Source organism: Ruditapes philippinarum, unplaced genomic scaffold, assembly GCF_026571515.1.
Source record: "Ruditapes philippinarum isolate M1 unplaced genomic scaffold, ASM2657151v2 ctg3306_1_1_1_1, whole genome shotgun sequence".
In the NCBI taxonomy this organism is placed as follows: domain Eukaryota; kingdom Metazoa; phylum Mollusca; class Bivalvia; order Venerida; family Veneridae; genus Ruditapes; species Ruditapes philippinarum.
In genome coordinates this window covers 65031-88435 of record NW_026860002.1, presented here as the reverse complement: position 1 = coordinate 88435, position 23405 = coordinate 65031, and the positions used below count along the sequence as shown (strand labels likewise).

Below are 23405 nucleotides of genomic sequence, written 5' to 3'. Positions count from 1 at the left end.
CTGTATTGAAAATTTGAATTTTATTACACATGGACTATCAAATTATGATGTATGCCCTAGAATTGAATAAACTTTCTAATTACACATACGGGGTCATACTGATCTTTGCGTCTTTTTCTGAAATAATTATTTCCTTGTTAAAATATATTTGACCACATATTTCTGTCAATTAACTGTTCACTTTACTTCCGATTTTTGTTGTACGGAAACACATGTTTCTATTTGTGTTTTCTAATCAATTCGAATCTATAATCAGTTTAATGGGATCACCACCGGGTAAACGACTACTAGGTACTTTGGTCATGTTTTTTACCCCAAATATTTGAATGTTTCTATTGGGATTAAAATGAGCATAGTTAACTAAACAACTGGTTGTATAAATCCCTGACCTGTCTAATTCTAATTATGAGATTAGTGAATATATAAGACTTTCACTACAAAATATTCCTAAACAAAAGAGCACATGTTTAAATTTATTCCTATACAAATAAAAGATCAGAGTAGGGATCTGTCAATTGCCAAAGATACTTTTATGTTAAAAGTTTGATTAATGAATTATAAATGTAAGATGAAAATATAAGTATTGCTTTTTTATTTTGCTAATGTAAAATGTAATATTGTGCTGGAATTTTGTCGGAGGGTCCTTAGGGGTTTTGTAGTTAAATAGTTTTTTTTCGGCGATAATGGTTCAAGAATATAATGTTTTCAAACTATATGTTCATCACCATCAGTGAATTTTTAGTTAAATGTATGCAAGCTATATGATATAGCGGTTTATGAGCGTTTTCCGCGTACAGCCTCCTGGGGTGTACTAATAAGTTAGTTTTCCTTAGTTATCACACAAGCATGACCCATGTCTCTGATGTAAGCGACAGTTTACAATTATTTGTCTTTAAAAAATATTAAGGACTATTAATGGTTTATAACAACAAAAGAACATGCATGATATTGAGAATACGGTGTTGCAACGTTCTAGTTAATGACCCGTCATAAGCAGTTGGTCGCTGCGTAGTAATTGGAAAATTGTTATCAAAAATAATAAAGAATATTTGCCACTAAATTAAAGCATTTACTTATAAATTTTCATTTATGCTTTTTTGTTAAAAAAATATTGATAAAGTTATTATTTTTTGAAGGGTTTTCATACCAGAACTATTTATTACAGACGTACGTATGCCTAAACCTGATTACCGCGGCAGTATGACGTCACGGAGTAGTGATTTAAACAAAAATCAAGAATTTTTCAGAGAATTATTATCTTTACAAATTGCAGATATGAAATTAAAGAATGAAAATATTTTCATATTGTAAATGTCTGTGATGAGTGATGAGTCAGCTTAGAAAAAATCAAGGTACTATTTTTTGACCTGATTACCGCGGCAGTAAGATTTGACGGACGGTTATTAACATTGGGTCGGCATAGCCTCCCCAAAAATTCATTGGCTACCAGCACCTTTTTCCCTCTTCCTAGCAAAACGGATACTGTCCAGACTTCAAAAGCACCTCCATTTAAAGATGTTACAGATTCCGCTCCAATCCATCCTTTAGTGCGTGCCGGATTAATATCACCAGATCTTGTTGACATTCTGGTCGTCCCTAAGACTCCTATATCAAAAACAAGGATAAACAAGAAAACTTCAAAAGCTAGGGTGTTAACAAGCACTGAAGTTCAACAGGAAGTAGAGGCACAAGAAAAAAGGCGGGAAGAAGAAGAGAAGGCGAAGCAGCAAAGAAAGCTCGATAGAGTAAAACGAAAAATGGAGAAAGTGGCTGCTGATGCAAAACGTAAGGAAGAAATGAAAAACAAGAGAGAACTGAGAGAGAAAACAAAAGCTGAAAAAGAACGTATGAAAAATGAACGCAAAATAAAAAAAACAGGTAAAAATCGGACTGAAAAACTAATGAAACCATTCCAGACGAATAGATTTGCTTCGTTATTGTTCACATTTTATAAAGATTTGTTATTGTTTTATCTTCAGGTCAAAATGATGAAACGCTTAGTCGTTCGAAATGTCATGGTGGTAGGCATGCATCACTACGGAGAAAAGCAGTTAAGCGTTGGATTATATTACAGAATTGAAATTGAGCCAAATAATCCAAATGACGAAACTGCAGTCGCTGTGTATGATGGCAATAAAAAGTTGCCAATCTCAAACGGGATTGTGCTAAGGCTTTGTTTTGTAATGCACAAGTAAGGAGTAGACTGACGGGCAGTTAAGTGTCGTTGCATTTCAGTGTCCAGAAGAGTTCATCAGGGAACTTACCAATAAGGCTGAAAATCATCAATGTATTCATGTTATCAGTATGAACCTTAAGTCACAAAAATATATACGAAATATCTGCATACAGTAAATACGCACATTTATCTATAAGTACTCCGTGCATTTATTTCCGTTGAAGATGTTTTTAGTAGCGTTTTTTCTTCTGATGCATGTTACCATCGTGGTTTTTTCATTGTCTTTTACTGTTAAAGCTTTAAAGCTGTTGTGTCTTTAAGTTTCATTAATCGCGTTCAAGTCTGTATTTCAACTTAGTACAAATGTTCGTATAAAATTTCTTTTTAACAGACATAATTACATGTACATTGTACTTGCTGCATGTTATCATGTTTATTTTCAATAGTTTCTCAAAAATGTTAGTAATCTAGCATGTAAAACTAATTATGTTCTTGTAATAATTGGTATAGGCCTATATGTAGTTAATTAAAACTGGCATTTAAAAAAAAAACAAATTGTATGACGACTTTATATTCATCTGACGACTTTGTATGCTTATCATTGACGACCTTAAATAAAGGTGTATGTGTAGTCGTCAGGTGTCCTCCTTTTCTATTTATAATCACTTCATCGGACTATCTCTGAAGTTTTCGATACAGGTTAAGGGTTTTCTACAAGAAAAATGCCTCTTGAGGGGTTTACAGATGAATAATCACGAATTCGGGGATGTACGTAGCTTACGGAATCGACTGAACACGCCACTTACGAACTTTCGCTATACGTACGTATATGCAGTATTTCGATAGAGCGGAAGTCAGTGCGCGAGCATGCGCTTTGCCATATCTCGTTCAGTTACCGCTCACGTTTTAAACTCGGTTGCTATGAAACGACACTAAGTGTACATGGCTTTTACAACTAAAATATCAGACAAACACATTAAAACAATACACATAAACTACACATAGTTGTTTTCCATATTAATATTTTGCATTTGAAACTGATAGTCAAACAAATATCTCAATATTCTTACTGATTTAATGTATTGTGTACATGTGATGACAGCAACGCTGAGTGTTAGATTACTTTCGGTTCAGAAAATTCACATTTGTTTACCATCAAAACTCATATGTTTACCATAGGAACCATATATAGATAGAAAGCAAATTAAACAAGCGTAAAGAAAAAACTGTCCGTTTCTGAACAAAAAATCGAATAAATAAATACAAAGTCTTTTTAAAAGGTCCCTTCTTTGAGTTCATTTGAAAGGGGAATAATTTGGTGGAATTTTAGACAGGGAAACAGGGAGTTATCTTTCATGGCTAGGGAATATGGCCGACTGAAATCATGCAAGCAAGTTTGTAAGTGCACGCTGAACTGACGACTTATATTAAAGTACGTTATTTAAGTTTTAATTCTTTTAAATAATTTTTTTATAATTCGAACATTTAGCTGATTGCAGCACTGGATCATGCCATTTCTTGAGAAACTGGACTGTCAATGTATGTTTAACTAAAATATGTTTATTTTTTAAGTTTACTGTCTTTTGGTTAAGATATCCGGTGTAATCATAATTTATAACAGTATCGATCCACTTAAAACGTGTATGTGAGTGGAGCAAATATATTTTCATGACATATTCTCGCGATCTTTTCTGTTTTTTCCCCCATAATTTATCATTTGAAGAGTTATATATTAAACAGAAGAAAGGTTCATCAGGACAGAAATTACTGCATCAAGAATTCAATTATATTTGTGAGGTATCCAGTAAGAGAAAAGATTTTTTACTTTCGGTTTCAATTTTGCTGTCATTAACATATTTCCTAACATAATAGATCTATATGGTTTAAGTGTAAATCTGCGTGTCTTCTTTCATATAATCTTAGCTGTTCTGTTTAGATGCCAACATAAAGGTAATTTCAAATTGAGTCTTACAGATACAACCCCTAATGACCTGTGGAAAATCTTTATTTGTATTGGGCAGAATTTGTCAACTCAATAATAAAGATCTTTTACCTAGTAACTGACATATAAAACTAATACCGTAAACATGTTGTTTATGAATTTTAATTTGTACTTCCCTAGTACTATCAGCAGATAATTGTTGCTCAATATATGGAAAATGCCATCAATCACAAAGAAAGAATGAATTTTCTTATTCATTTCAAAAATTTAATGGAGACTAAACTTTTAATTAATACTTGCTTATTTTATATAGTTGCTTAATATGTATTTCCGGGAATGTCTGCAGGCTGATACAAGTTCGTTTCTTTTGTTAAGTGTAGCGTTTTCTTGTTTGCAGATAATGTAGCCACAAGTTGCATCGGTCGGAGGCTGGGTTGAAGGGTGAGACTTGTTTTAAGATATTCCATGTTATGTTAAGGTCGATGTTTTCTTCTTTGAGTTCCCATACATATTTACTTAATTCAGTGCTGTTTTTAAGCTTAGGTATTTATGGTTTGTAAATCGGGTTTTAAAGGTATTTTCTGTTAGTCCTACATATGTTTGTTTCGGCTTGTCATCGTTTGTTTCCACTGTAGCTCTAGATACAACCGATTTCATCAAACATCGTCATGGGGCAATCTATTAGTTTCCTACAATTGCATGTCTTAGGCAGATTTTTTAATGTTTCTGTAGAAAGAATAGCTTTGTTATGTCCGTCAATTATGTTTTTTATATTGTTCATGCAACTATAACTTATTTTGACTGTGTTTCTGTTGAATATTTTGTGTAGCAAGTGTTCCTTGGGTAATTATTCGTCTAGTGTTTTCAGAAACATTTTTCCAATGTTGGTTTCTACATTTTACCATATGGTGATTTATACCAGGTTTTGTTTTTCTCTTTCTGTTTTTGCATTTCCAACGGTACCAAGAAACTCAGGAGATAGTCAAACAGATGATATTCCTCGACTTATTCTTTCTATATGAATTCTTAGTTTAGCTATTTGCTCAGTCTCTCTCACTCTTTCTAGTGTAAATTTGCCTTTAGCTTTTTTTAAATGATGGAATAATATTCAATGTCACTTCCCTTTCTGATAGTATCTGAGAGGAAACCCTTTATCAGCCAACACATCATCACCTTTTTCAAAAAGTTTACAATCATGGACACCAGAATTTTTAGTGATCTCAACATCTGACAGGCATCCAGTATATAACGATACTATATAAGGGAGTGCTATACCAAACAAACGTTTAAATGTGCATGTTTCTTTGTAATTTCAGTACAAATTTAGCTGAGTTTCAGGGTCTTAACATCTTTTTTGGTCTCGTCCAGTTCTAGCCTCAGCCGTTTTTCTTCCTGTATTTCTGTAGACCCATAAGATGTAGATGGTTGGCAATCGGTACTTGTTTCACTGTCAAATGTGTCAAAATGGCCACCAGAACTAAAAATAGAAAGAAATTGTCCGATTTTCACAGGTCAAACTACTGGTCGGAATTCAACCAAACTTTACAGGAGTGATAAGTACCATCTCTAGTTGTACACATCACCGGCATGTTCCGCTTCTCTGCATAAGATGGCCGCAAGAACTAAAAATAGGTAAAAACTTGTCCGACCTTCACAGATCAAACTACCGGTGGATTTCAACCAAACTAAACCACTGCGCTTGTCTTGCTCACAACGAGGTTATGGTGCTCACAACGAGGATTAAAGCAAAAAAGGGAATATCTTCGTTTCTATGAAGACTTTCAGATAATAATTTACGCTGAAGACTTGTGGGCATCTGTTTTAGGTTAGAATGCACAAAAACGTCACCAGAATGTTAAATTAGGTCCAAAGAGAAGTTGTCTCCAGTTTTCCTGCTACCCCGAGTGACTGCGTCGCACGGTATTTCCATCAAATTGTCCACCAACAGGCAATATCTTTACATGTGCATACTCGGAAAACACATCGCTAGCTAACTGCATTTCGATATTTTTACATAAATGTCTGTAATCTTCAAAAATTATGAAAAACTCACCTTGTTTATCGTGTCACACGTCAAAGATGGGTGCTCACAACGAGGAACGGAAGTTGCTCACAACATTTTTACCGATGGACATTTTTCACTCGTTGTGAGTTAAACGGGCGTGATACATAGTATTGGGAGACATATATGTTTTTGTGTCAAATACACTTCTAATTTAGACTTTATTTGTTTTCATACTTTTTGTGTAAGTTGCACTCCTTCTAGCGGTATTGCACATACGCCTTAATTTTTGGCACTGAGGCCCATACCAGATTGTCTTTTAAATCTAAATGCGTTTTCGATGAGAAGCTTAATTCAGCTGCATTGTAAAAGTAGATGAAAAGAAATTTGCGATGTCGTTTTAGATGGGGTCTGCTGCATATTTTGTAGTTTCGTCCTTAAATTTTCAACGTAAGGATACTGGATGTTCATAACGAATTCAAGCTTAACGTCATTAGCCCATTTTGGAGTTTTTTAAGAACTTGGTCAGAGGCGGATATATCATGCGACATAGACGGCAAGTTATTCAGGTCTATATTCATTTCTACACAGTTGAAATCATTAAGAATATCTTCGTCAAGGTCAAGCCCTCTTACAATTGACCTATCAAAACATAAAAAAAACAGGCAAACATGCACAAGGAGCGTTCTCATCCCCTACTTTAATGCAATAGTTATATTCAGCTGCCTTCTCTGATACCTTTTTTCAAATCTAAAATGTTCATCTTCATTAAAAAAAAATTGACATCGTAGGTGGGATATACATTGCTCCAATAATTTAAGTCTTGTCATTTACCAGGGAAAACTTTATCCAAAATATTCACATGTATTCAGAATCACATTTTAATATTTCAGTGAAATCAAAAAGTTCATTTTTCATGAAGAAACTGGTGTCAACAGACTTTCTAACTTTATCGAATAAAAAGTAAAACCAGGTACCTCAATGATATCATAAAAGTCATCTTTTATCACCTGGATTGCCACACTATCGAAGGATTGTAGGAGCGCAATAAAAATATGATAATAAGATTTCTATTTTAAAATGCATATCGATGCATTGGTGCGAAAGGGTTGTAAATCATATTTTTAACGAAAATGGTTTGATGGTGTTTGGTGGTGTTTTTAACTCACCTGTCACCTGTGACATGGTGAGCTTTTGCAATCGCTTTTCGACCGACGTCTGTCCGGAAACTTTTACTTTAAGGTAGTACACCCCTAATAGGCACTATGAGGAACTGTAAAATTGACAACATAGGACAGTTATATGCCTTAAATGTCACCTGTATGCAAAATTTAAACAAAATTTACCGTGTGGTTTATGAGTTATGGACATTTTTCTGAACTAAAACTTTGCCATTAGAAAGGCTTTTTTCAGAAATGAGGAAACTCTAAATAATCTATAATATCATCATTATGAAAAATGTTATCCTATCGTTCATTGTTAAGAAACAAATAATGACAGGTAGGTAACAAATTAAAGAAGCAAAATGATTGTTTTTAAACGAAATGTTTTTAATATGTATAAAAATGTAACCCTACCCCACCCACTTTTAACACTTATTTGACCATTTCAATGTGTAAAAAGCTTTTTTTTTTTTAAATATCCCTTAAATTTTCCACAACGAGGGGCTGTTCTCAAAGTTTGCCTTAATTGTCTTAAATGTATATTGAGTGGTCTTGCAAAATATAAAATACTTTTACCGTGTCCTTTTTATTTTATTAAACTTTGAAAATATCTGGTATCATATTTGCAATAAAATTTGGCATTATTTAGTAAAAAAATACCTACAAAAAATAATAGAATTAAAATAAAACACTTTTTTTCCATTAGGGATCTTAGAGATTAATAAAAAATGTTAAAAAGAAAAAAAAGAAAGAAAAAAAAAAGTTGCCCCTTCTGGGGTTTGAACCCACGCCCCTCAGTTTCAATACACTTTACAGTGATTCTAGCCTATTTGAATACTCTTCAACATCTTCTAATAGGTGTCTACCAAGTTTGTTCAAATAAGGGGCCTGGTGGTTAAAATTGGCCCCTCCCCGGGGGTCATTTATTTTCTTTATATGTGTATAGTAAAAACTTAAAAATTCTTCTTTTTAAAAACCCAAAGAGCTAGAGTTTAGATACTAAGCATGAGAGCTAGAGTTTAGATACTTAGCATGAAATATCTTCTAGTGTCTACCATGTTTGTTCAAAAAAAGTCCAGGGGTCAAAATTGGCCCCGCCAAGGAGGGTCATTGTTTTTCCCGATATGTGTATAGTTAAAACTTAAAAAAAGTTCTTTTAAAAACCCCAAAGAGCTAGAGCTTAGTTATTTATTATGAAACATCTTCTTATTGGTGTCTACCAAGTGCAAATAATAGCCCTCAGGTTAAAATTGGCCCCGCCCCGGGGGCATATATAGAGGTGAGCGATTTATGGGCCATCATGGCCCTCTTGTTCAATGTAGAAGCAATATACACACATATTGTAAAAATATGTTCCAAACGTGCCACTTAAAAAACTCAAACAGACATATTTTGTTGGTGCGAAACAGTTGTATCTTGAGTTACAACCCATTCGCACCAACAATTCGGTAACATGTTTAATAAATCTAAGTGCAAAACAGTTGTATCTCAATATCTTATATCAAATTGTGCGATATTTAGTTGATTTTTGTTTCAAATTAATTGACATGTTTATAAAGCAGTTTCTGATTTCTTGTTATATCCATATTTGTTAAGCCTTAATTCCGACATAATACAAGAATTTGAATTACTTATATATATTTTATACATAAATCATTTCCATTGCTTATATAAGAAACACTATCATTGCTTTATTTGACTAACAGTACTATAATAGACATTCTTTCTCAGTTAACATTAAAAGTGTCATTGGTATAATGCTGCATTGTTTGCAAAATAGCCAGAAAAAGTAAAGGACCTACTTTGGTTTTACGAAAATGAAATTAACTCAAAATATATTTGTTATAAAAACTTGTTAGTCTTATTAAAGCTTTGACATTAGGATATTCACTTCAGTAATGATTGTACCATAGTTTGGAGACTTTACTTTTGAAAACATGTCAGAGTTAAATCGTATACCAAACATGCACAGTGCGTTTACTGGAGTGCAGGTGTTAGTTACCCGCACTTACTGTCTGTCTAGGGCATGCTCATTGATTGGCTTATTTTTTCTATGATTTACATATTGTGACGACAGGGAAAGAAATAACGATAGAAAAGTCATATTCAGATGCTTATACATTGAACATTGGTTAATTTATTCTGGGGTTTATTATTGTGATGACAGGGATTTTTTTTATTATTTTTGCCAATGATGCAAAAGAGAAAGAACATCAACACACTCGGCAATCTGATTTATACTCTCATACAAATCAGATAGCCTCGATGTATTTCGATGCTTTTTTAATTTCTAAATATTAAAATAAATTAAAGAAATTATGCAATAATTACTCAATTCTGGCTTTGGTTTAAAGCTTATACAATTAATTTTCCCACTTATTATTTTGGAATATCAAATAAAATCATTAAATTATCTTGTTTTCATGTCTTGTCTAAATCAAGTGTATAATTATAAGTGTATAATTATAAGTATAATTATAAGTACTAAAATTTATTTTTGTTACAAGACAATGCCTAACAAGATATGTAAACAAATCGTTCTTTGACAAGATATTGTTAACATTAAGTTTAGATACATATACATGTATATAGACAAAGTATAACGATATTACAAATGAGTAGATTATAAATAAATTAATGAGAAGATAATAGATAATTGATAATATAAACCTAGAAACTTAAATTCTGCAAAAAAAGTATAAAAGGATTTCTGTATATCAATAGAATAATTTAAACCTAAATACTGACATATAGCACTGAATGTACTGATTGGGAGGCTATGACAGAATGTTTCAGAGTTACAGTTTCTTTTCGTGTTGCTCAATATGTGCTGTAATTTCAAATGTTACCAAAATACAAAGATCTGTCCATTGCACCATTTATCCTTACTGTTGTGTTTATCCACTCATATGGTTAATATGCTGGACAAATCACAGAACTTTTCATTACAACATTACTGATTATGCAAATTTTGAAAACCTTAACTGTCAATATCAAATGATCATTATAATATCACAATACAATTTTACTACTGCATGAATGTTCCCTTATAACAATATTATAGGATTGTTCATCATGCCGGCATAAATACTTTATATCATTAATCATGAATGATTATAGCAACTGCAAGTTATAAAAAATTTTTTTTCAACATGAACTTATTTACATATATCATAATTGAGATCAATAAAGATACTATCTTGTGACGAGTATCAATATTCATGCTATACGGGCTCATACCTCTCTCGAAGCAAACCTTGAATGAAAAAACGGAAATATTATTCATATTTGAAAAAAAAAATCCATTTAAATTGTTATTGTCATTACTCGTGGCTAACTTTGACGGCTTCAAATATTTATTCAAGCCAAATATTTCTTTAAAAAATACATATCTGCAAAGCTTATTCAAAATTGAATCAATCTTAGTAAAAATTGATCTGAAAGTTTTATGATTTTTTATGCACCATACTTATTGTCAACTAAAGGTAGTTTATTGATAGATTCTATTTTTAAACCTCACTAGCGTGACATATGTACTGAGGGAAATTTGTTGTAAACAGGGTTTGCGATCTGTAATTCCCGCCACTCTTTCGGGTTATATTATATAGGGTTTATACTATCAATCATGTTCGGCTCACTATTTCCCGCTAATAGATGAGAACATATATGAAGTGTTTTATCAATAGTGTGTTTTGGTAGTTGAAGATGTAAACGAAGCTATGTGGGGAAAAACACATTTTCTGTGGTAATTTTTCAAGTGTTGTAAAATGAATACAAAATTCCTCTTATGTCGTTGATTAATTTTTTTAACACAAATATATATAAGTTTTTTTATTTATTCACATAAGTGTGTAATTTTATCACTTCAGGGCCAAATATCGTTTTCAAATTAAAGTTCCGTAAAAATATGTTGATGAATTAAAGCACGGCTTTAAATCGCGATTGAAGTCATGCCCGCTGAATTACAACAGTTTTTTTTTTGAAAATTTATTATTTCCCAAGAAAACAAATTTGACCACATCTGACGTTCGGTTATTAAACTGTTTGCTATTGTACCGAAACACATGTTTTGTTTGATTTTTGTAATCAATTCGGAACTACAATTAGTAGAAATTCCCCACTGGGAAAACGACTACCAGGTACTTTGGCAATGTGTTTTAAAAATATTTAAATATTTCTATTGGGATTAAAATGAGCGTAGTTAACTTGTACTTATTCAGTAAGCAACTGGTTGTATAGATACCTAACCTGTCTAATTGTAATTATCAAATTAGTGGATACCTTAAGAATTTCACCACAACATATTCCTAAACAAAAGAGCACATGTCAATGTTTGTGTTCAAATTTATTGTTATGCAAATAAAAGGTCAAAGTAGGGATCTATCAATTGCCAGACTTACTTTTTTTAAAGATAATTTTATGTTGGCATTGATTAATAAAATATGTGAGATGAAAATATTATTATTGTTCATTATTTCTCTAATGTAAAAGTATTTTTGTGCTTTAATTTTGTAGGAGAACAAGGTTAAGGATTATGTGTATCTTATGTTTTTTTGTTAATAAATAGTGATTTTTTTCACTCAATCAAAATGGCATAGTTCTAGTTAATGACCCGTCATGCAAAGTTGGTCGCTGCGTAGTAATTTGAAAATTGTTTTAAAAATATAAATATAACAGCATGTTGCCAAAAAATTTAAACATTTATTCAGCACTTTACAATAATGTGTTTTGTTTTTAATTTCCCGTTATGGTAGTTAAAAGTATAATGATTAATATATCAGAACTATTTATGACCGATGCATGACCGATTTACCGTCGCAGTAAACTTAAGTAGTGATTTTAAAATAAAAGAAAAGCAAAAAGTTTAAACCAAGCGTTTCTCTTAGAATTATAAACTTTACAAATAGCAAATATTGTGGTTAAAATTAAAAACTTGTTTTAATTTGTAGATAACGGTGATAAATGATGAGTCAGCTTTAAAATATCACGGTACTATTTATTGACCTGATTACCGCGGCAATAAGAATAAAGAACGGTCTTAACATTAGGGAGGCATAGCCTTTCCAAAAATGTTGCAACCTGTTTGCATTCTTGTTTGATTCAGCTTTTCAAAGATAGCATTCCTAGATACAAACAACTGTCAACTCTTCTGGCACAAATTTAAGCAAAACTCATCCTTTAAACATGTACATGGTGTTAAATTGAGAATTAGAAATATCTGCAGATGTGGCAAATGGAAAAAGACTTTCCATTAAACTGCAAGCCAACAGTATGATTTATATATGTATTACAGAGATATACATGCTAGGTCTAGCTTAGTACTAGTTACTAGGTCTATTTTATTATGACGAAGAATCTTACTTAACAGAAGTACAATTGATTAAATAAATAATGGTAACGATTGAATAAACAAACAATTAATTAGATCTTTTTTTCATCTGTAAACAAATACACGAAATATAAAATTAAGCAACTATCAAACAGACCACAGTAACGTCTCTTAAATTTGAGCAAACTATTGTTTTACAGAAGTATGAAAATTGAATTCAGTAAAGAATCATACATAGATATTATTGAACGTTCATATTTCTGGTCACTAATAGGGTTTACTTCCCTTCGGTTATAATACTGGATTCTTCAATAATATTGATACCAGATGATGATATTTGATGTATGATGTAATTTTCACTTTACTGACCTAGATCACCTCTGAAATATCATGAACTGATTGCTACTATTGTTAAAGGTGTAATTAAAAAATAAAAAAAATATAGCATACGTCATACAATGCTATTTGTACATGAAAACCATATGTATACAAGTTCTTATTGAAAAAAATGCCAATTTATTCAACCAACTTCTAAAACAGCTGCATGCAAATGGAGACAAATATAGAGAAATCAGGATCAGTTAATATGCTATTCCTTTTTTAGTTCGTTGTAAACAGGTTAATTTCAGTGCATGCATTTTTAATCAAATATGAATTCCTTGTAAGCAATTATTCCTTATCATATAACACTGAGTTCGCCATAACATTATTTTTTTGATATAAGGTAAAGAATGGCAAGATGTGGGCCAAAACATCTTATTCTATCACAGTGTTTGCAATAATGAAGTTTACTTTATCCTGGTCACTGGGGAGGAACTGTCAGAAAACATTTGCATATACTACAAAAACACTCGTCAAAATGGTAAATTGAGTTTTCCTGTTGTAATTTTCCCTAAATTGTAAATTCCTCATACCCCTTCCCTCTCCACCGGTTTAAAATACATAACCTACACATAATCACTCCTAGTGAATGAAATACAGAGTAAGGATATGGTCTTCTTTATATTTTCTGTAGTTATTCATTAAATTGTAGTTTCCTCGGATTTGTTTTAGTTCTTAAAATTGTGAGACATAAATGCCTATTGTATAAAAAGAATTGGTGTTTTTGTTATTTCAGAATTGCATGTATCAGACTTAAAATGAAGTTACTTATTGTTGTTTGGTGCCTATTGTGTAAAGCTCAAGAGAAGGCGCATGGTAAGTAGTTGTTATTATACATAAATGTCTACATTTTAACGCTTACACTATGGAAACGCTCAGCCTTTGTCATTTGACCAGTATAAAGCTAGGCTTACCTGGACATCCGTGCACTCTGACAAGGGTCTAGAACTCGCATGGATGACGTCATACCTGACCGACCGATACCAGACTGTATACATAAACAACAAACTATCACAGCCAGTCCACATGGAGTACAGTGTACCTCAAGGGTCTGTCCTGGGACCCAAGAGCTATGTGATGTATACAAAACCTGTCGGAGAAATTTGCCGTAAACATGATCTAAACAACCATTTCTTCGCAGATGACTCACAACTCTATCTATCCTTCAAACCAGTGACTAATATTTCAATTCAAGAGAATATAAACCGTATTGAAAGATGTCTTAAAGATATTGTAAGTTGGATGAATGCCAACATGCTGAAGCTAAACGGCGATAAAACAGAGTTGATCATCTTCTCATCTGAACATAACGCACAACCTGTTTCAGATGTTACAGTAACAGTCGATGGTTCGAAAATAAGCCAATCATCTAGTGTGCGCAATCTTGGTGCATTTCTTGACTCGAACATGAGGATGGAACAACATGTAAATAATGTCTGTAGGAACTGTTATGCACAATTAAGACAAATCGGCCACATCAGACCCTATCTTACTGTTAAAGCAACCAAATCTCTAGTAAATTCACTTGTTACTTCTAGGTTAGACTACTGTAATGCACTGTTATATGGAGTCTCTAAGCAGTCAATGACCAAGTTACAACATGTTCAAAATACAGCAGCTAGAATTGTGACCAAAACACTCAAATATGACCACATAACACCTATCTTACGTGAACTTCACTGGCTTCCGGTAGAGTATCGGGTCGAATATAAAATTTTGACTCATACATATAAATCCCTCATCGATCAATCACCAGCCTATATAAAAGACATGATAGACGTGTACATCCCAGTCAGAAATCTGAGGTCCCAGAATAACTCAATGACATTAGTTGTGCCTAAATCTCGGACAGTACGATATGGTGACAGGTGCTTCCAGACAGCCGCAGCGAAATTATGGAACGCGTTACCACCTGACATTAGAGACTGTAATACCTTGTCATGTTTTAAGAGAGCTCTCAAAACACATTATTTCATAAAGTTCTATGGACGTTAGTTCATAAATCATGTACTACTTTTGCTATATTATCAGTGTTAATTTTAATTTTGCCTTGATTTTAAACTAAATGTGTCTGTATTTCTTACCATCCTTTACTGGTTTTAGATTATCATTATTGTTTAATAGGTTTACTTAATTTATGTTGTACATTATGTCTTATATATATATGATTATGTTTTATCGGATTTATGTAAAGCACTCTTGAACATCTATTATTTATGAAAAGAGTGCTATAGAAATGTGGTATATAATAATAATAATAATAATAATAGAACTGTTAGGTGACTGTAGCAGGCATTAAGGAAAAGGATATTAATTTATTTGTTGTTCTAAAAACATAGAACATAACTATGTGCGTTGAAATCAAGCGTTGATTATTTCAGCCTTTTATATGATTATCCTGAAAAGTCCAATATGCAGTATGTCCAATGAGTATTATTTGATTATTATGAATTGGTACACACTTCTGTCAAGTAATAACATATTTAATGATCGTGTTCTGAACTGGGTACAAGCCAAAGTGTTGCTACATAATTTTCTCACCACTGTTTAGCGATTCGAACGTAGTTCAAAGAGACTGCAGCCTTTCTTAAACTCTTAACCTGTATTTGCTGTAATTGATTGTCCTCATGCCATTTCTATTCCACCGCAGCACCTACTTAGGGGTAGAATATAGCGATTTATCTCCATATTGTGTTTGCCTTCGCCGTCTGTCAAATATGAATAGGGACCATCTTACTGTAAACAGAACAATAGGGAACAATAGAGTTTATTGCTTTCAGGCATGAAAAGTGAGGGTTGGCCAGATGAGTCACATGCTCTAAAATAACTGCTTACTTATCGAGTGAGGTTATATCATTTATACTTTACAGTAGTATGATACATGGATTATTTCCGTATATGTTTATATAAAAATATTTATTATACATATTTATTTACACAGGTTCAGTGATTCCTACAGGATCAGTAGCTTCCATAGGGCAAGCTTCACAATTGTCATGTTATTTTGAGGACAGCGACTGTGGCTATACTAATTCACAGGCGAATGATTTTAACTGGACAAGAAATTCTGGTCCCACAAAATCTGATGGTACTGGACCACCTGCAGATCATACATACGGAACCGAATCAGGTAATGTTAAAAGAACAAAAGTTTTAAAGAAAACCTTGAATTTTTCAAGACTTTATAAAAAACTATCAGTGTGTTAATAGCATTTAGAATTGAGACATTTTGTATCTTACACTAGCCTACACAATAATGTAGTAGATAAAACTTTTCAGGGACAGTTGACCACATAATGGCAACTATGAAAATACATATGAAAAGAAACAGAAAGGATGGATGAATTAATTAAGTAATGAAAGAAGGAAATAATAAGTAACAAATGTAAATTTCTATGAACATTTAAAGTAGACAGGCATTAGTTTTAATTACTTAAATCAAAATTTTAGAAATATAAAAGCGCTCTAAAGAGGGTAATTATTCCATTTGATGATGTGTATTTGAAGAAAATGAAAAAGCTGTTAACAAAGACTGTTGATTATTTTCCTATTGATTTTACTTTTCTTTTATATTCAAAAATATTACAATTGAAAGCAGATATGATAGATTATTTCATTCTGTTGAGTCTTATTTAATTTAATTAAGGATATTATTTTTTTATCTTTTTAGGTCACTACTTTTACATTGAAACATCACAACCAAGGACTCTAGGGGAGAAAGCTCAACTGTTATCAAGAGCAGTGTCTTTAACTAGTGCAGTATGTGTATCATTTTATTATCATATGTACGGTTATCATATAGGAGCACTCAATGTGTATGTGAATAGCTCTGGTGTACCGGTCTGGTCTAGGAAAGGTAAACAGCAGGACAGATGGACTGTGGGACAACTTACAATGCATCCTGGACAAAATCAACAGGTGTTTTTTATATATCATCTTTATTTCACACACAAAAAGTTTTTATTTTCAAATTGAGAATTTTCAAATTCAGACATTTGTATGCCCCCGGGTATATAGTAAGCGAACCATCCGTCAGTCTGTCCGTCTGTCCTGACTACCAAATAGGGATAGGGGGCCATATGATTGTAAACAGAACAAAAGAGAACAATGAGTTAGAGGTCATTGGCCCTATATTAAACAAAATAAAATAACAAAAGGAATGGCCCTGATTCCATTTCGGTCGGACTTTCGTCTGTCTGTCCGTCTGTCCGTACAATATTAAACTTAAACAGCATTTTGGATTTTTCATAAGTTCTTCCTTTACCAATGGCTTCAGTATTGTTATATTTTCTGGTCCTTCGGGATCATTGATGCCAGCACTATAAAGTGTTGAGTATTGAGTACCGCTCAAGCCGGTGCTAGGGGATTGAAGGATGTTGCACTTATTCATTATCCCTCATGTACAGACTCAATCAAACCGAGTCTGCAATTCTTATGTTATTTTGTTGTGATTAATGCTTCCGAGGGATCACTTTGTTTCCAGAATTTCATACTTTACACACTTACTGATCAACACAATATTCATGATCTGGACAAGAAACATAACTATAGATTCCATTTTTACCAAGTTATTGCCCTTTTCAGCACTTCAGAAAATTAATAATGGTTAACCTAAACCGGCAAGTTGGAAATATCTTTAATTCTATCTATACTGACCTACCTGACCTAATCCTGTTATCCCCTAGTGGGGCAAAGGGCATCCGCAACAGCTCTCCATCTGGGTCGGTTCATTGCTGCTCTTTTTGCTTCTGCCCAGGTGATATTGCAGCTTTTCAACTCAGCTTCTATTGTTCGTCTCCAGGTGGTTGTTGGTCTGCCCTTCTTCTTTTACCTTGATGGATTCCAATCCAAAGCTTGCCTTTTGTGATGTTGTGTTGGGGTCGCCTCAGAATGTGTCCTATCCAATGCCATTTTTACGTTTTCTTGATTTGGTGCTTAAATAGGTGACTGGCCTGTTCTATTCCACAGATCTGAATTGCTGATTTGTTTGGGGCCATCTGATTTGTAGGATCTGTCGGAGCATTTGTTGATGAATACCTGCAGTCGTGTTCGTTTTTCTTGTTTGCCTTCCAGGTTTCTGATCCATACAAAAAGAACTGATTTGACATTGGTCTCAAAGATTCTCAGTTTGGTCTTTTGTCTGATGTTCTTGTTTTTCCATAACGGTCTGAGGGTCACAAAGGCATGCCTGGCTTTCCCAAGTCTCGATTTGATATCACTGTCAGCTCCTCCATTCTTAGAAACGACTAGGCTGTCAGAACTGGAGAGGAATACAACTGCTCTCTCTACCAAGCAAAGTCCTAGCCAGAGTGGTCTTAGAACGAATTAAAGGGGGCAATAGATGAAAAATTACGTGATGAGCAAGCAGGCTTCCGCTGTGGACGTTACATGCACCGACCAAATTGCCACTCTACGTATCATCATAGAGCAGGTCATTGGAATGGAATCACCTCTCTATATCAATTCGTTGACTTTAAAAAGGCGTTTCGACATGGTTGATAGAGTCACTTTGTGGGAAGGTGCTACGAATTACGGCATACCCAGACAAACTTGTGAAGATCAACAAGGGTTATAAACAACAACAAAATGCCAGGTCATTCACAACTCCACACTTTCACCATCCTTCAGTGTACATTACAGGTACGCCAGGGTTGTCTACTGTCACCTCTTATCTTCTCGGTTGTCATCGACTGGATTATGAGAACCTCCATGACACCACCAAGAGGCATCCAATGGTCACTCACTGCCAAGCTTGAAGATCTATACTAAGCTATCTATACTAATGGCTTTATAATTACCACACTTAATTATCAATGCAAAGTACATGATATTGCCAAGTTATATAACTGTGCTATCCATTTACCCCAGTTATTTCCCATTTTATCACCTTGAATATAGGGCCTTGAATGGTTAACCTATTCCGGCAAGATTTATCTTTAATTTCACCTAATAACTTCATGTATTTAATGACATCTTTCATATTTGGTAGGTGGATACCTTAAATAGTCCTCTAATGTTTTATGGAGTAAGAGGTCTCTAGGGTCAAGGCCAAGGTCATTGGTGCAAAAACAAATTTACACATTTTTGTTCATATAGCCTGCATTTTTAAGTAGATATCATTCATGTTTAATACAAACTGCTAAGGGAAGTCCTCTACCTAAAGGTTAACTTTTGGGTCATTTGGGTCAATGTAACCAATGTCAAAAATTTATTCTTATACTTTTGCAAGTGTATTAACCTTATTGTATTGACAGTTTGTATCTTACATTTGAAAGGAATATAAAACTGTTTTTGTTTTCTTCAAATGGTGTTAGTGGTCAGTTGGGTCAAAGTCACCAGTGCTAAGATTAGTTTTTTACACTTTTGCACATGCAGTCTTTATTATTTCCAGATGCATTTCATATTTGGTAGGCAGATAACTTGCATGGATACTTCCTTAAGATGGAGTTAGTGGTCAGTTGTGTCAAGGTATTCAGTGCTAAAAATAGATTTTTTACACTTGCCCATACAACCATTATTTATTGACGGATTAAGTTCATATTTGTTGGGAAGATAACTTACGTGATATTCTTCTTTTTGATTGAGACAGGGGTGTGTGGTTTAAGGTCAAGGATGTCCTCGGATTGAGTAAGGGGTCATTTTGGTCAAGGCTACCAGTGCTCAAAATATATTTTTTACACTTTTTTATACAGCCTTATTTTAACAAATGTCTCATATTTACCAGGAACACATACACATACACACGCACGCACACACACATATACTACAAACGCCATGAATCTGTCAAGTTGTATAACTGTGTTTAACTGAGTGAATTCGTAAATAATTTTTGAAATACTTTTTCTTATTTATGTTTAGTGTAGACGCTCATGTCAGATAAAACTGAGAAACTCTAATGAGTTTAGAAAAAAAGACCATTCAATACATTTTTATCCCCCGCCGTCTTTATAGAAATAGTCTCTGTCCTACCGTTTCTCCTTCTGTCCTTCTGTCCATCCGTCCATCCTTTCACCTCAAAATGTTTTTGAGGTATCAACTTGAAACTTCATAGGTGGATAGGTCCTTTTTAGGAGGAATGCATTGCGTAAGAATGATAACTGTACCCTGCATAATTTATAATTTTTTGTTATTGCCCTTTGTTATTTTTCAAACTTTATTTTTGTCCAGATCATAACTCAAAAAACATTTGAGATATCAACATGAGATCTCACTCACGAGGTGTGCAGGGCACAATAGTAATTAAATAGAGAAAAACAGAATCCCTAAAGAAAGTCCAACACGGCAAAATTGAAAATGTTGCAGGCTCGGTTTGATTGAGCCTGTTCATGGACGGTACTGGAAAGTGCAAGTTACCGTCCATGCCCCTAGCACCGGCTTAAGCAGAATTTAACATTTAACACGAAAATGGTGAAAATTTTGAATTTAGTAACATCCGCAGATGTGTTCATACGGCGGTTATCATGGAACCTTCAATGTGACACAGTAGTGCCCTTCCAATAAAAGCGGCGTAAGATCCCCAAGTAAAAGAATGCTTTTGCCCTAAACGAGAAAACAATAGGCTGAACTAAATAAAATGGAATTTTGAAAGGGGATCCGAGGTTATGAAGCCTGCATATCACAGATAAGACCTCACAAGACAAATTTAAAAAGCAGGCAACATACCTTAAGGGTGATTATACAGTATTCAAGTAGGAATACTGGAACCACCCAAGTTGAAAAAGGTCAAATAGAAGAAACTAAAAATACCACATACCATGAATACACAACAATTAAGTCGTGCTAAACGATCTTCAAGGATCGAAAATATAACATCTTTGATTTAATGTACGGGGAGACTTTTACGGCCGCCACACGGCAGAAATAACACTGATGTGACCATAAAATAGAAAAAAAAACAGAATCCCTAAAGAAATTCCAACACGGCAAAATTGAAAATGTTGCAGGCTCGGTTTGATTGAGCCTGTTCATGGACGGTACTGAAAAGTGAAAGTTACCGTCCATGCCCCCTAGCACCGGCTTAAGCAGAATTCAACATTTAACACGAAAATGGTGAAAATTTTGAATTTAGTAACATCCGCAGATGTGTTCATACGGCGGTTATCATGGAACCTTCAATGTGACACAGTACTGCCATTCCATGAATAGCGGCGTATGGTCCCCAAGTAAAAGAATGCTTTTGCCCTAAACGAGAAAACAATGGGCGGAACTAAATAAAATGAATTTTGAAAGAGGATCTGAGGTTATGAAGCATGCATATCAAAGATAAGACGTCAAAAGACAAATTTGAAAAGCAGGCAACATACCCTAAGGGTGATTATACAGTATTCAAGTAGGAATACTGGAATCACCCAAGTTGAAAAAGGTCAAATAGAAGAAACTAAAAATACCACATAACATGTATACACAACAATTAAGTCGTGCTAAACGATCTTCAAGGATCGAAAATATAACATCTTTGATTAAATGTACGGGGAAACTGTTTACGGCCGCCACACTCTACCCTTCGTAATTTATGAGTAATTGCCCTTTGCTTTTTGTCATACTTAAGGTGACAACGGAGTCAATTATCACTGAAAATACCTAAAATGAGATTTTTTTGCTAAGTAGATTTATCAACCTTTTCTGAACACATTCGTGATTTAATTTTGGAAGCAGTTAGTCCAAAAAATGTGTTTTTAATCGTTTTAAAACGGTACCTATACTATTTGTATCTGCTATTCGCGTAACCTGTCGATTATCGATAACGCTCCGCCCCCTGTTGAGGCATCAATGAGGGAAACCGGTAGTTCCATATATCCGTGAATTACAGGTCCATACTTCTCGTAATACATGTATCGTACAACTACCGTACATCTTTTATGAATATCTCAACATTTAGCCTTTTTTATAAATTAAGAAATTGTCGGCCAATGTACGTAACATAATGTATGAAACATAAATAATTAAGCAAAGCGGCAAATCGCACGACCACGGGGTTGATTAAAAATGTAGTTGCTAAAATATCCACAATGTGTGAAAATAATTTGTCTGTCGGGTTAATCTGATAGATATTACATTGAGTTGATAGACTTTTGTACGGATTCAAGGGCTTACTTTACATTCAACCTCGTTTTCTAACAATTTCAAGTAAAACAACAACAAAAAACAGACATCATTTTTTATGTGAACGCCTAGATATGACTTGTGGTAAGGTGTCCCATTTTAGATTGTCTAAGGATGATTATTTCTCTATGAATAAAAAAAGATATTAAAATATATTCTCAGTGAAAATAAATTGTTCGCCAGTAAATCGGACACAGTACTAATAAATCTGGGACAAAGTATGAAATTTATTGTCTATCAAGGTAAAAACTGGATCTCTATGCCGTGCATAGATGATATTCATAATAGAAGTCAAAAAGGCCAGATCATAATGATCGAGTAATAACTTTTATTTCTATTAAAATATGTGAAGCATTATCAATTTGGTGGAAAATATATATCATATCCCGTTCTTATTTGTACATCTACCATGGACTTTCAAAGACTGTCAGAAGCTCAGTTTTTTTGTTATTTTATATTTTAACGGAATTTCGTACACGAATACATAAACGTCTTTGAGATGTCAACATGAAACCTGTGGATAGATCTTATTGAGGAGGAATGCTGTGCAAAAGAATGATAACTCTACCCTTTATAATTTTTGAGTAATTGCCCTTTGTTATTTTTCATACTTTTTGTCCGGAGCTTATCAACTTGAAACTGCATAGGTGGATAGATCACATTAAGGATGAGTGCTTCACACAAGAATGATAACATAGCCTGCATTATTTTTCAGTTATTTTCCTTTGTTATTTTTATGCCACCGCAGCATTTGCTCTGGTATATCACCTAGTGTGTGAGAGTGTGTGTTTGTTGGTGTATGTGTGTGTGCGATTGTGTGTTTGTGCGTGTGTGCGTGTGTATTATATAAATTATATAGTGAACTTAAAACATCTTCTTGTGAAAAACCACGAGTCCAATTTCAACCAACTGGGCAAGATTGTTCCTTGGGTAAAGGCCTTCCAAATTTATTCAAATTTGATTTCATGCAGAAATATGGTTGCCATTGCAACCAAAAGAATTCATAAGAATAAATTTAAAACATCTTTTTGTAAAGACCTACACGGCCTAGAGCTTAGATATTTTGCGTAAGGCATTGTCTTGTAGATCTCTACATAGAATGTTCAAATTATAGCCATTTGGTCAAAATTGGCCCCGTCCTAGGAGGTCATTGATTTTCACAATGTACATATAGTAAAACTTAAAAAAATATGATATCATCTATAGGTCCTCTACCAAAGCTGTTCAAATTTTGTCCTAAGTGTCAAGATTGGCCTGGCCCGGGGGGTCATAGATTTTTCACATATGTATATAGTAAAATATCTAAACAT

At 33.7% G+C, this 23405-nt stretch overlaps 1 protein-coding gene across 1 annotated transcript; it reads left to right on the top strand.

Annotated features, from left to right (window-relative positions):
* The first annotated feature begins 3404 nt into the window (after positions 1-3404).
* On the top strand, positions 3405-18762 carry LOC132758590 (MAM and LDL-receptor class A domain-containing protein 1-like). Its single transcript, XM_060750277.1, has 5 exons — positions 3405-3608; positions 13730-13809; positions 15935-16123; positions 16664-16911; positions 18634-18762. Exons 2-5 carry the CDS (start codon positions 13752-13754, stop codon positions 18760-18762), a joined length of 624 nt encoding a protein of 207 aa, XP_060606260.1. The 5' UTR covers positions 3405-3608; positions 13730-13751.
* The last annotated feature ends 4643 nt before the right edge of the window (positions 18763-23405 follow it).

Excerpts from the sequence above, each read along its gene's own strand:
- LOC132758590 (XM_060750277.1), top strand. The coding sequence starts at position 13,752 with ATGAAGTTACTTATTGTTGTTTGGTGCCTATTGTGTAAAGCTCAAGAG. Across the intron at positions 16,124-16,663 it reads TACATACGGAACCGAATCAG|GTCACTACTTTTACATTGAA; the intron begins GTAATGTTAAAA and ends TTATCTTTTTAG. Across the intron at positions 16,912-18,633 it reads ATCCTGGACAAAATCAACAG|GTACGCCAGGGTTGTCTACT; the intron begins GTGTTTTTTATA and ends TGTACATTACAG.